This window comes from Megalops cyprinoides, chromosome 1 (assembly GCF_013368585.1).
Source record: "Megalops cyprinoides isolate fMegCyp1 chromosome 1, fMegCyp1.pri, whole genome shotgun sequence".
NCBI classification, from domain to species: domain Eukaryota; kingdom Metazoa; phylum Chordata; class Actinopteri; order Elopiformes; family Megalopidae; genus Megalops; species Megalops cyprinoides.
Genome location: NC_050583.1, coordinates 60,539,261 through 60,554,274, shown reverse-complemented (window position 1 = coordinate 60,554,274; position 15,014 = coordinate 60,539,261). Strand labels below are relative to the sequence as shown.

General features: G+C 37.6%; 1 protein-coding gene across 1 annotated transcript in view; it reads right to left on the bottom strand.

The window, feature by feature from the left end:
* neurl1aa (neuralized E3 ubiquitin protein ligase 1Aa) overlaps positions 1–14,810 on the bottom strand; it is a 62,767-nt gene extending 47,957 nt beyond the window's left edge. Inside the window, exon 1 of the mRNA XM_036542018.1 lies at positions 14,505–14,810. Within this exon, the coding sequence (XP_036397911.1) occupies positions 14,505–14,586 (82 nt within the window). The 5' untranslated portion in view covers positions 14,587–14,810. The remainder of the gene's footprint in view (positions 1–14,504) is intronic.
* Between the last annotated feature and the right edge of the window lie 204 nt (positions 14,811–15,014).

Sequence of the window (15,014 nt, the reverse complement as noted above, 5' to 3'; positions counted from 1 at the left end):
GCAATCAACAGAGCCAAAGTAGAGGCCTGATACATCATGTAACAAAAACAATAGCAATATGACAAAGATGTTGATGATGACAATGGTAATTATTACCATATTACCATCATTTTTATTTCTGGATCAGTATTAAAATTGGGCCCCTGCATTTCCACAAAGGACTAATGGGAGGCTTTTACCATGGTAATATACATACTATTGAAGTTGTGAGCAAAGATTCAGGAGAATTTTCAGACAATTCCTATGCAATTAATCAAATCTAGACAAACCATCCACGACTATAAAGATCATACTTACCACTTCCTTAATGTGTCAGCAGTTCACGGCATCCCTCCTCTACTCCATCTCCCCCTTTTCTTTTCCCTATTAATGATGGCAAAATAGGGTCACCCGCCTTGGCCTCTGGGCAGGTGTAATCCCCTCATCAGAGTCCAGGCCAAATATCTGTCCCACTATACTTACGCCAATCACTATAACCACATGAAACACAACCTATACTTTTTAATTGTATGAAAATTCATATCTGCTGAAAAGGTTTTTTGGCATATTTACGTCTGAACCTCAGCAGGAACAAGTATCTTTCTGATGTGTATAGTTTAACATTTGTATGGTATGATCAACAATAACTGAGGAACTTTCGATTTGACTTTTATACCTGTTGTACAAATATTTACAAAAGCCAAAACCATTCCAAAAGGAAATTTAATCCATTTGCTAACCACATACTCTCTTTTGTTTTCATCTGTTTCCAAGGTCCATAGTACAGTATAACAAGCCAGGGAACTCCCCTACCCAGGGGGTAACCAACCTAATCAACCATATACAAGACAACAACCCACTGCATTCCTGTACTAGCAAATCACACAAATATATCTCAGACTGGCAACAGCTGAATGTCCTAGAGATTATATTTCTCCCATGTGGCACTGCACTTCAACTGTGCTACAGTACAATGGCTGTATATCTTGAAGACACAACTAGGGAAACCAAGGGTTCTGCTGGCATAAAATTGTGTTTGAAATCCAAGTTATTGTAAGAATCGCTAGATGTATTTGCAAAACAAAAACAGAGAGTCAAGCCTCCTCCAAACATGCTCACCACTCCTTTACCGCTCTCCCTGGTTTGACCACAATAACGCAATCGCTTTGTATCCCTCAAGACTGGAAATATCCCCAGATGTTTCATGTTTAATGTTCTTTCCTGTGGCTGTGTTGTGCGTTACTACACTGCCTGTTGTGAGGTGGGATAACTTGCCTTTGTGAAAGGATTAAGAGAAAAATGAGTGCGCACCCATTCACCAACATTAATTTCATTATAGTGCGCTCACTAATTTCATTGAAACAATGCTGTCTGTAAATGCTGTCTTTACCCGAGTTAAACTTTAAACAGGGTCAGCTGAAGGGGCAGCTTTACATCATGGTATTATGCATTAACACTATTCTTGTTGTGGGAAACTGTGCAAAAATGATTAACTTTGATTTTCATCTTCTATCACTACCTCTGTACACATATTTACATTTATGATAATACAGTCTAGCTTAACATTAACAAATTTTGTACAGTATTTATGTTGCCTTGGATAAAAAAAAACAACAAAAACAAACAAAAATCATTTTTCCTGTGTGATATTTCTCCTGTTCGATTTCTGTGTGATGTTATGAGCTTCCACATTCAGTAGGCTGTCACTGTAATAAGCAATCCATATAGAATGAACAGTATGCAGTATGACACATCATGTTTGTATCAAAACATCAATTGTCTAGGCAATTATGCAATCCCTGCATATTCTGTGCACTCACTTTCTCACCTGCTGTGCATTTGCAAGTACCTTCAAGCAATGCTCATTTAAACAAAAACAAAGTTGGAAAAAAAAACACAATGTACTTGAAATATGATGGTATGAAGCAGTATTGTAATGTTTTAGGGACCATAAAGCATTGAAGAACTAAAACATTCAAGAAATCAGTAATGCAGATTTCCAATCTGTATCAGTGCTTAACTCCCAAGAAAACAGCTCATTTTCTGCACAGACCCTAATTTAAGGGCAATTAAATGTGCTTTGTTTAAAACTGACATGCCGTTGTGGTGAATCACAGTTTGCCAGATCCCCTGACAAACACCTGAACACTTGAATCTCCCACAGATAGCAATACACACAGTTAACTCCAGACTCCAACAGAAATAACATTACATGCTCCCCCTGGAGATATGCAGCTTCCACAGCCCTTCCATTGTTTACATACGTCTGTGTCTAAGTTCACTGCCATGGACTGTAAAACACATATGACTACAGGGTAATCTGTGTGAATTGTACATGCAGTAGAAAGTGGTTTAGAATGCCAGGCATTGAGACTTGTTCATGACAGCTATTCAAAATGTGGAAAAGTCAAGGATATTGTGAAAATCACATGTTCCATTCCACTGTTAATATGGTGAGAACATACAGTGGTATGCACCAATACAGATTGGTAAACCAACCAACATGCATTTAACGTAGGTTGAATTACAACCATTCACTGGTCAATTTTTTTTTATTTAAAAGTGGGGTAAAAACAAGATCTATTTAGTAACACAATCATGTGTATTCAATGGTGTTGAGCTGGTAATTTATGTGCCTTACAGAGATTCTGACACAAGCTCTGTTTGCATGAGCGCTTTGTGTTCCCTCATTTTGAACTAGGCTTGAGCACCTCATAATGGCCCAGTGCATGTAGTGAATGAAATCAGACCTCTTCTCCCTCATGAGGTGCATACTTCGAAATGAAATTAAACAGACCCCCGCTCATCTGCCAAAATGAACCTGAGTGGGAGGTTGGTCTTGCTCCAAAATCTAGAAAGGAAGGATCAGAACAAGTCAAAACAATGTAAATTCATTTAAGCCTATTTTCAAAAGGACATGCATGCGTTAGAGATTTTTAAAAAGGAAAAACTGAAAATCCAAGCGCTTTGTTTTTGCTTTTAAGACTGAACCAGAAAAGGCATGCTTTTCTAATTTTTAAGTACTACCAGTCTGTAGCTGTGTCAAAATATTTTTAGCCAATTTTCATGTACTTATAGATGTCTTGTACTGAACCCATGGAAAGGCCATGAGGTGGAACAAATTTATTTTAAACAAACGGACTAACTTATCTCTGTTTGAGATTACACAGCTCTGTTTACTGAAAGGACTTGTTAGAATATAGACGCTGGACAGAACTGTTCAACATTTTTACCTATCTGGCTGATTCATTTCAGACTGAATCAAATTACAATAATATTTTGAACAAAAAACTCATAATTCATTATGTCCAAAATGGTATTTTCCCCTAAGGGAATTTGAAGGGATATTTGAATCCACTCAAAGTGAAGACATGCAAGTCAATAAATTCAGAAAACATCATGTCAATGTAAGCATTCTGGCTTTTCAAATGCCTGAAGGCTCTTTATGAGGAGAGAATTTGGTTAAACATGTTATACAGTATGATTATCTCTCATTTTAAAATCAGTTGCGTGAATCATTTGAAGTCCATGCACTTTTACCTGTAATTTACCCTAACCTTTGAGTCCATGTTGCAAAGACATTTCTGAAAAAGACTGGAGAGGTACACCTTTTACAGCTTAATTTTATTTATTGATATATATGTTAAAAAATAAGCTTTGCAAAAAAACCCACTTCAAGACTGAATAAATTGCATTAACTTCTTCCTCCCTCCCTCAGTAGCTGCTCACATTAAATAGATATACCCCTCTGGCTCCCCATGTGTCTGCGACCTCTGTATGGCAGACTACAATGCCCAGGCCTCGAGGCACACAGACATGTACCACACATATGCTTATGTATTCCCATGCCATTTTCTTTGATGTAACACTCCCCCAGAAGCAACCCAGATGGTACTGCCATCCCACACTCTCTTACATCACTCAGCATCACATTAACTTAACAGGCCCATCTTGGACTGGTAAAACTGCAGAGGGTGTGTGTGTGTGTGTGTGTGGGGGGGGGGGGGGGGGGTTACAATACCCACACGCGTAATCAAGCATAAAAAAGATATCATATCATAATATTTCAATCATGTGTTCTCTCTGAAGAAATTCTATACTTCATAACAAGATAAAAGTGTTCTCTGTTCCCTGTTGCCTGTGACTAAAGAGTCACACTGAAGACCAGTTTGGGTCCCTGAACATGACTATACATGAGCAGCCAGGCTGCTTTTGGGATTCTCAGTGGGCAGGGTGGCATCACGATGGCAAAGTACATATCAGAATCAGAGCCAAACAAGCGTCCGAAAATACATATACACACATGCCTTGACCAGAATTCTGCAGGCTCAACAATGTGGTGACAGGCCTCTAAGTGGAAGGCAGACAACACAATCCCACTGGTAAACAGGAAGTCTTACTGCTCATCCGCACAGAAGAACAAATTAACTCACTGGCTCCCTTTGCAACAGAACACACAGGGCTGGTTGTTCTTTTGCTTCCTCGTTGACCTGATTATAAAAATATTTATCAGTAAAATATGGTAATCAAACAAAGAGAATACATACAACTACCTAAAGTTGTTAGTGAAGGTGAAGAATCTACTAAATGCAATGGTAAATAAAAAAAAGTTATTTCAAAATGTCATACTTCAAAAAGAATGCTAATCAAAAACTAAGTACTCAAAACTTATAGTATTTGTGGGAAAGTAAATATAAGTATACATAACAGATGTTAACAGCTATGCTATCAGATGCTAATAGCTATAACATGCATTTCAGTGATTCACGTTGTTTCTCATGAATTCACGAACAGAAAAAACATGTTTCTGTTTAGTACCAGCTCAGCTTGGTTTTGGGGAAAGGCCGGAGGCCACAGGCAAATGGAAGAGCAAGTGTCAGATATCCAGGTGAATGCACGTGCAACTTCATCAGTTAGAGTGCGGTGGCAACAATCCCAGAAAATGTCATCACTGCACCTGCTACGTCAACAGTACGGAAAGCCCTGTCTCCTGTAGATTAGGCCAGGCCGGATGCAGGCCAAGAGGATTCCAGCTGTTATTCATGGGACAAAATATCTGCATGCAATATTTGTGTACATATGTGTACATTCCATCTGGCATTCCATCTATGAGAAAGATAGAACTAGGCTCCACATTAAGTATTCCTTGACATACTACAGATTTTCTCATAGTGTGTCATTACATTGGATGGGAAAGTACATTTACAAACACAGTACAGTTTAAAAATGAAGTCATTCATGTAATAATTTCCATTTGATTTGATTTTCTCCCAATCTGATAAATTTGTACTCAGAAATTACTTGCTCTGGACACATGGTGAGAATGCAAACTGATCGGTTTGTAATGCTTGTTTTTTCAATATGTTTCAACACCCAGATCCACATATAGGACAAGCCATTAACCACTCCAAAGATCCATACACTTTATCAAGCGATTGTGTAAACACAACCTTGCAGGTTGACAACTTCCCATAAACAAAAGCACACCTGCTCCTTATGGTTTGAACAGTAACAGCTTCTGCTTTTGCTGAGTGGGTCAACATGGCCTGTGTACTCAGATAACATTCACAGAGCTGGTAATTTCAGGAGAGCAATCTTTCCACTGCACCATAAATCACACAGAAAAGACAGCAGCAAATGTCTGCATGTCCTGCTGCCTGTCACAGAGGCAGGAGTAAGCACAGTGACAATGGCTCATAGGAATTCCATTTGTCAAAACATATTCGATTCTTGTATATGACACGGTCTGTGTGGATTTACCGCTTTTTTTTTTTCCCTCAAGGCTTTCTCTGTTAATAACTACTTCTTACAAGCAGAGTATTGTGGCAATAATGCCCACTGCAAACATTACAGCCCATATTGTATATGGACTCCAAGTGACTTCTAGGGATAAAAAAACATTTAATCACACATTGGCAAACAATACAGTTTATCTTTTGTGTTTCCAAGATAAAGTGAGATGAAACATATTTTGACTTAAATCGAAAAAAAAAAATTGCTACATTGGACGGTAATGTTGTGAATCAATAACTTATGGCCACCATGCCTTACATTACTTGTCTGATCTGTTATGTATTGGTAAAGTGAAATAAATGAAGTGTAATACATAACTCAGTGACATTAAGTTTTCTTTTGCTGTAAATCAGCCTTCTGTCTGTGGCTATATTGGGAACAACAGGCAAAAGGCAAAAGGTGGCAAAAGTCACTTGTTTGACTTTCACCCTTCGGGTAAAGTTCTGTGAAATCTTTAGCCCGGTTAATCCTGATGTGTTATTTGAGTTGGAGATGTGTTTAGAGAGCAGTTTATGGCAGGTGGACAGGTCTGTTATGTAAGAGAGGGCAACTTTTGTCGGGTTCAATGTGCTGCCAGGCACTCCTGAAGCCTGAGGTCACTGGACCCATTGAAATAATGGTGAGCATCGTCACGTTGCAAATACCTCTCTTCTCAGTCTGTTCCCTTTTTGTATTGTAATGTGTCCAGATTTTTTGCCTGTAGCAACGATTGCAGAATTATTCCAGATTGCCCTTAAATATTTGACAGTAAAGAGTAGAGCATACTGTTACAAAACACAGCGTTCTGCTGAATGCCCATGTGGACATCAAATTGCTCTCTGTCTGAAAGCACTGTTGCTAATTATGTCTAAGGGCCATAACAACAGTGATTGGGATGAAGTAGTAATGGTCATAATACTTTAAACATTCCACACACATATTATTGTACAAGCTCTGTCTTACTTGACAAAGGCTTGTTTGTTTCTCATATTAGGATTAATTTAACTACAGTACATTGTTTTATTTATTATTTATTTTTCTGAGGGGGAGGGGGAAATATTGTAAGGCAGCTGTAGGCAATATAATTATGAAGCAAACATAATTTTCCTCAATCAGTGCACTCTAAGGAATAACAGAGTTATTTTTGGTTAGTTTAGTCTAAGTTTGTGGTCCTGATTTTGGAGCCAAAATGGCATCATGCCAAAGTGCTTTAACCTGGCAGATGTTACAGTGTGTGTTACAAAATCCCAAAGCAATAAATGTCTCTAGAGGTTAACAATATTTTTAACTTTAAACAAAGTTTATCACACACTGCACAATAACTAGCGGTATTGACCTCTATTAACATCTACTAAGATATGCATTCAGAACTTAACAGTATTTTATTAATATTTCAGTTGTGATTTCTAAAGTCATGCCCTCTCTTCAAAGACTATTTCTGTGTCTTTACATGGGGGCATCTGCGCTGTCTCTTCTTTTGTGAAGTGCACAACTTGTCACCTCATCAGAATGAGGGGTTAAAATCTTTATGACATATAAGTATCCACAGTCATTGGCATATCCCCTCCTTTTTCCACTACGAGTTGTAAAATATGAGTTTAGAATTTAATTTAGGGTGAGCATCACAGTGAGACATGCATTTATCATGTCTTGTAATGCTACAGTTTAACTTTGAACCAACTTCAATCTGACCAAATTCAACATCAAATATCTCAGCCATTTCATCATAATTTTGCCTAGATTTTGCATACCAACTCCGATCACAACAAGCAACATATTGCAACCATGATTTCAAAAATCAATACAGTATTTGTTTCATGAATAAATCTACTCCTTCGGACCAATAAGAAACACAACAGAGGAGCTGTGTCTGCTAAAGGACTGTACACCCAGGACCCTGTCATAAACCTAGAGGTCAATCACGTTGATAGCCAAAGAGTCTATCAGACTGATGAGGCAGTGACATGGAGCCACCCAGGGGAACAATGGTCTCTCTCAGAGAGAGATTTCTGCTGTCGCACGGCCCAGGAACTGATATGATCCAAGTAATGGACGGAACACTCTGAATTCACAGTAATGAAAGGGTGATGATATACATGTACTCATTTAAGTGGGGGACCTCTACAACTGTCTCTCGTTCTCATACAAGACATGCTTGGGTACGACAACAACAATACTCTTATTACACTGCAAAAATGCAGTACATTCCTTTGTGAGAAAGGAATTCATAGCCATATGTGTTAAGATGAATGTTTTGGTATTTCAACACATGGGTCCTGGAAAGGTATGGAACTTTGCTTCTTTAAATGTATAACATTTTTATAAATCCTTGTTATTGTTGTTTTGTTTTTTTTTTTTGTTTTTTTTTGCAACACGTACCATTTGCAGTGTTACTACATTTTTCTTAGCGGTTAACTGTGCAATCAAAACATGGTAATATAATATTATTGACAAAAAACATTAAGAATAAAGCTAAACCAGTAATGCTTCTGCTGTTTGTGTCATGTATTTGATATGTATGATGTAAATCTTTAAATTGTGGCACTTTGAATATGTGATGGTATGAATGCCTTGTATCCTGAAACAGAATAGTTCATGTGATAAAGAACAAAAAACATAATATGTCATGGTAATACAGTCAGAACAGAAACAGCCAAATTTGGGGAACAGTTATGTCATGAGGAAGTATTTATATTTTATTCTGTACTGTACTAGTGTACACATGGCTTGTTTTCTCACAAAAATGCCAAAGAACAGTATTATTTAACCAATGGAGGTAAACTGAAGGAGGATGGCCTTCTCACTTGTCACATTTACTTTGTTTTGATTTTTTACACTTTCATTTGCGTACTGTTCTTCAAAGCTCATTTTTTTATTGTATTAGCCACCTCACAGTAAATGACGATTTCCATTTTGTTAGAAAGACAATATTTGCAACATTCAAACTTACTAAATGTCACTCACACAACACTGCTTGTCCTAATCTGGGTTATGGATTCAACAGTAATGTAAATTGTACTTTCAAATGATCAAATGATTCAAATGTGCTTTTTGAGTCTGTGTAACTGTTTAACAGAAAGTGTGCTGAAGTGAAAGTCCTTAAAGACCTTAATTTATTTTACACATATTCTCACCAGCACAATGGCTTATGAAACTCCCTTTGGGCAAACAGTTGTCTCTGCTTATCACAGTAAACTTCCAGATTCTGGAATTTTATAGATACGGTGTATATTATGAAACGTGCTGTTAGTGAAATAAACTGCTTAATAAGAGCAGCACCCTCCTATTCCACTTTCACCCTTACATTGTGTATTTATTATCCTCTGACCTCAGTGATCAATAGCATCAATAATAGAAATCAATTATGGCATCAATAATTCAGCATGAACAATAGAAATCAGTGAAGGCAAATTCAATTTGTTCAAGAACACAGCAATGCACTACTTTGCTTTAGACTTGGAAAAAAGCACAGCTTCCCTCTATTGCCAATAATCCACAGTTTGTGTTTGGGGCCTGCATATGCTCCTGTTTAAAGTGGCTGTGTGTACAATGCATTCAAAGGGCAAACAGTAATGAAAGATCCCAGAGGAAGGCTCTCCTTGAAGCACTCTCCCATCAGTGAGCCTTGCATATGCATGCTCATTCATTTCTGGTCTGTGTCCAGGTCCAGATGCATTATGTAAGCCTGAAAATGTGAAATGTAGATGAAGAAGTTCGGATTTGATATGCACAGCCTTTGTACATATAATTGTTATTATTATGTTAACACATTGTATAATGGAAATTATACCGCTTTCTTTGTGTGGTGGACTATAATGTGGTGCTTAGACATGCACAAGCTAATTTTTATTTATATGTGTCAAGCCAAGTAGACACTACAATAAAGAGTTGTGGAGACTCCTGTTTTGGTTAAGTTTTATCAGTTCATGCTTAGGAGTGCCTAACCACTATGCATATTTTACTTTAAGTTTTGTTATTCTTAATCCCACATTTGCATGTAGACTGTCTATTTACAGTTACAATATGGGCTCCTTACGTGGTGGACACTGTCTGGTTGGTAATCATGCGTTTGCAGAATCTAGATGCATTCTGAGTAGACATGACTGTCTCGTGGTGTCAGGGACAGCTGGGGTGTCACTGTCTCTGCCCACAGATCACCATGCGTCTGAGTCAGCAGATCACTGCTCATTCTCCACTGCCATTACCTCTGTCCCTGTTCCGGTACAGTGTGTACTTTCCTACCTAGAGTAATAGCTTTTTTCACTATATGCACCAAGTGGTGTGGCTGAATACACACTGACACGACAAAAAAAAAAAAAAATCAATTTATCAATAACAGCGCCTAGTAAACCACTTCTGCGTTGACTGCCTTCTCTTTATGTATCTGTAGTACAAAAATATCAATGATGCCTGTGAGTGCTGCGTCCAATGTGTAGCATAAATCAAAACAAGCCGTGAAGGGGAAACCCCACCTCAGGCTGGGCAGCAAGGTACAGTATGTACATGCTTATGACATTTGACAAAATCACAACTTGATTTTCCTCCAATACACTACAGGGTGTTCGAACTGGCCAGATGTATTCCAGACAGTCAGCAACACACACACATCTGCCTTGGCTTGTGATGTGCCAATGATGTAATCTGCAGTCCCCCCCCCCCCTTCTGAATATTAATATTCCAAATGGGGGATGGGACTAGTAGTCCAGTTGGAGCTAATACAAAATGACAGAAAGGGAACTATTTTATATATTTGGAATTGATTAGGAAACTGTGCCACATCCAAAGGAAAGGAGAGCCACAACAGATACTACAAGCTGAAGTCTGCTTTTCTATAGCTGGTTTGCTGGGTAATGCACAATTCCATCCACCTCCTGCCTATTATTATCCCTTGCTGATAGCACTCAAGAGATATCACCATGGAAACGGTTTACATGTTATGCTCAGTTGTCAAGGAAACACAGCAGAATGGGCTACTCTCCCTCCCCTGAATTAATATGTTTGCTAAGGACCTCTGACCAGATCCCACTTTACGTACTTAATAGTCATTGAACCAAAACACAACAGAGTTGACTTTTTTTAATTGCAGAAAAAAAACTTCAGATTCAGTTTTTCTCCTTCCTGCGATGGTGACTGACAATAGATTTTTATTTTTTATACAAAAATACAATAACTTTATGGCATATATAGGAATACCTTTTTATTTGCAAAAACAGCAAATGTGATTTTCTGTTGTGAATGAATGGATGGAGACAACTATTGCTAATGGCAAGTGATTCAAACAGTGTGAATGTCCAGGGTTCTGTACAAAAGATCTGTGATGTCCCAACTACATTATAGCATGACAAGATTAATCAGCTTATCCTGAAATTTCATGAGAAAGGCTGTCTCTACATCTATTATAATTGCCATATTACCACAGAATTCACATAATAAATTATTAGGGGAAGCACTCTCAAGCATGTGACAGAGGTACTTTATCTAGCTAGCCAGCTATAATGCCTGTCCTCCATTTGTGTTAGCTTGCTAGCTGGCTATGATGTCCAGTGCCTGAAAACCAATTGTCAAAGATTTTAGGGAAACGTAATGCAAGCTATGTAGTGTTAGCAAATGTGTTCTTGAGAAATAGAAAGCTAGATATTTGTGTATTCTTTAGTACTGTACATCCTATGGCCACAATAATTTTGAGTTAATTGGCGAGCTAATTAATCTGTACTTCTGGAAGCTTTTTATTTTATCACTCCCACTTATAAAATAGCTTACTGAAACAGTAAACACAACAATAAAATTCATATGCCAAAGCACTGAACAGCTGTTTTTTAATGCTGAACATGCTGCTAAGATTACTTTAAATGGACTTGAATTGGAATTGAGGATAAAGAGGGGAAACATGATGCAATTAAACACCTTCAACAACAGTTGATTCATACAGTATATTGCTGCTTTGAAACTTAATTTGGTTAAAGCAGCTGCACTTAAAAATACAGTTAACCATAGCTATTTCTATATTTTCATCCAATTCATTTTCCTCTACTGTTCATAAAAGCTGTAACTTTCAATACAACCCCAATGCATATGGAGAAATTAACATAATGCAAATTTTTAACTTTGTATTGTCTTAGAACTGCAATCACGCCATTTGCAAGAGTAGATTTAAACTGCACATTTAACAGATAGCAAAAGAACAAACATAAACATGTACCATGTAAATAAATAATTAGAAGCCAGTTATTTAGCGACAAAGCATCCTTCACACAGCAGTTGACACAATTTGTGTGATTATGCATCAAATGAAAATCTCTGCGTCGATAGCTCATTTATCAAGACTGCAACATTTAGCCTGGATCTACACATCTGTCAACAAATACTGTGTTATCATATTGCCATGGAATTATGCAGTCAAATGTGTGTAAAACAGGCAGGCGTGGCAAATAGCATTTTCTACATCCAAGACATTTAAATTTGATGAGTTTTCAATCAAATGATTTCACAGTATGTTTTTCACTTGTCTTATAAAATTGGTATAGATTATATCTACAGGGCTCAAGACGGATAGTTTGTATCCAAAAGGCAAATTGTTGGAAAATTGCAAATGAAGTCATGCCTCTTTGATCTCTTATGGAGGTTTAAAGGAAGCTACAAATAAACCAAGTTGTCATACACTGTACAGATCATCACTTGTGTGCTCACGGTCTCTTTGACAACAGAGTGATCTCTGCACAAATGGATTCATTTTTGAGTCTTTCTCTGGGTTCTGCATGCAATTCTGTATGACAGATCCACTTGGATGATTAATAATGTGAATATGCATTTCAGGGAAATTAATCTGAGGGAAGCACTTTCTATAATGGGACTATGACATTCATATGCTGGAAGCCACAGAAAATGTCAATGGTGAACATATTTAAGGGCAGTTTCTCCATAACTAAACTAGACAACTTCTAGGTTTTGTTTTAGTCAGTGCCCCTCTAGGGCTGCATGCAATGCAGATGTTAAGATTATAGACTAGTATGACCTGATCACACAGAACACGGGATCTGTAGAAATTGGGTTAGGTCATAGTGAACAGTGAAATTTAACCAACCATTTCATGCATCAGTAACATCTAAAATGGTGAAACTGCTCTTATATGTTGCATTTGCAATACAACATGAGGGGAGGTGATGTGTATGGTTGTAGAAAGAGAACGAACTGCATATTACCAAAAAATATGACAAACTGGCATTACAGGAAAACCAGTCTGTGATGTTAAAGACAATGACGTCATGTTGATGGCAGTTTGTGCCTCATTACCCAGATGGGGGGAAGAGGCTACAATGTCTCAAAATGCATTGTCACTGAACAAAGTTGACATTGGTGTCTGTAGTTGTAGTAATTGTTGAAATTTCCTGACCCTTTCAGTCATTTCAGTTATGTGAATCCAGAATCAATATAACTGTGTGTGCTTTGTCTTCAACATTAACTGATATGTGTGAGCATTTCATTTAGCATAATCTGTACACAAGGTAACGAGAATAGTCAGTTAAATTAATGAAAAAAATGTAGTGAAAGTGTATAACATAATCTTAATGTCTGGTACACAAAGTTAGAGAATAGGGGCTTTGCAAAACACAATACTAATTTCCATTTGTGTTTGGCCTGTTGGTATTTTTAGCTTATATAGCCACTTGTATATCTTATCAACAGTATACCTCTGTATGTATGCAGTATCACAAACACTGATTTCAGTATTGCAAGTTTCAATTGTTCTAAAATCACAGAATATATAGCAAAAGAAACATGGCCAAGGTTCACAGATTAGAAGGCACACACTCTGGAGGGAAACGTGTCATCACTCAGTGCCTCCAAAAAGCTCAGCTGTAAAATGAATATAAACGTATAATGGCATCTGAAATTTAGAAGAAAATTGGAGGGATAACAAAAGCATCATTACCTGGAATTTTGCAGTGTTTGAACAACAATAATACTAGCTGTGTATTATTAGTAATACTAGTAGCACTAGTATATTGAATTAAATTTAAATGTGTTTAAGATATTTAAGAAGTTCCTAATAGTTACTAATAGACCCCAGTACATTTAAAACTATCAAATGAGCAACAGTTTTTCCCGACACTCTTTTTGAGGTTCTTTTTCAGGGTTACTTTGTAAAGATCTCCACGGTCACAATACATTACTGGTATACCGTAAAAGCTCATACGTATTAAAGTATTACAACTTTCTCAACTCGCTGTCATTACATCAAATGCCATTAAGCAGCTTCAACGCATTGGGCGCTGTCCTTCAGCACCACAATCGTCAACGTGGCTTCAGAACGGCGAAGGATGATCACCCAAAATTAGCTAGGGTCCAGACACATCGCTCACAGTTTTACAGTTTTAAAACATTCTGCGTAGACTTACTGCTGTCTAAAAGCTACATTTGCTAGTCAACGGTTGAATGACATCTACGTAGTTTAAAAAAGCACATTCATATATGGTCCTGGTCTAGACAGCTCATATATTGTACACACCCGTTTGACAATGGTATATTTTCCCAAAACAGGAAAATAGGGATATACACATTTTAGTGAACAGCAATGGAATACTCAGTGTCGAATTTGGTGGTTGTTCACTTGTTGAACGTACGATTGGCAATTCATTTTTTGAATTTCTCTGGATGGCTCATACTACTTACAAACAAGCCACAGCGTGCATCTAACGTTGTTGGCACGGTGAAAGATGCTTGTCGGATAAAGGTGAACTAGAGCATATACCTACCTTTGTGAGAGCTTGGGAGTCTTTGAAATTTGTTTTGATGGCCTCTTTGCAATGTAGATATGCTCGAGACGCTATTACCCATGACTGATGAAAAAAAATCAGGTCGTCCAGATGTTCGGTCAGTAGTTTTCTAAAATCGTCTTCATTCAATTATGATCACCTTCACACGTCGAGCCGCCTTAAATGAAAAAGTACCGAGGGGTACTACACTCACAAAAATGAAGTACGTGTCCTTTTCTAGCGTAAACGTCAACCAAAAAGGACACCAGCTGTCAAAACTACAACACAGCAGCAGGTCAAAGAACTGTTAACGGATATGTCTACGTCAGCACCTCTCGCACACTAGCTATCATTTGTGTCGTGAAAAAAAATGCTGCTCAGATTATCGCCATGAAATTACTGTATCTGGCTGTCTTTTTAACATGATCAAGTGATCTATTATTCTCAGTATTGTTATCAAGCGCAGAATTACTCATCGGATGATACTGAATTACCCTGTTTTGCTGCTGT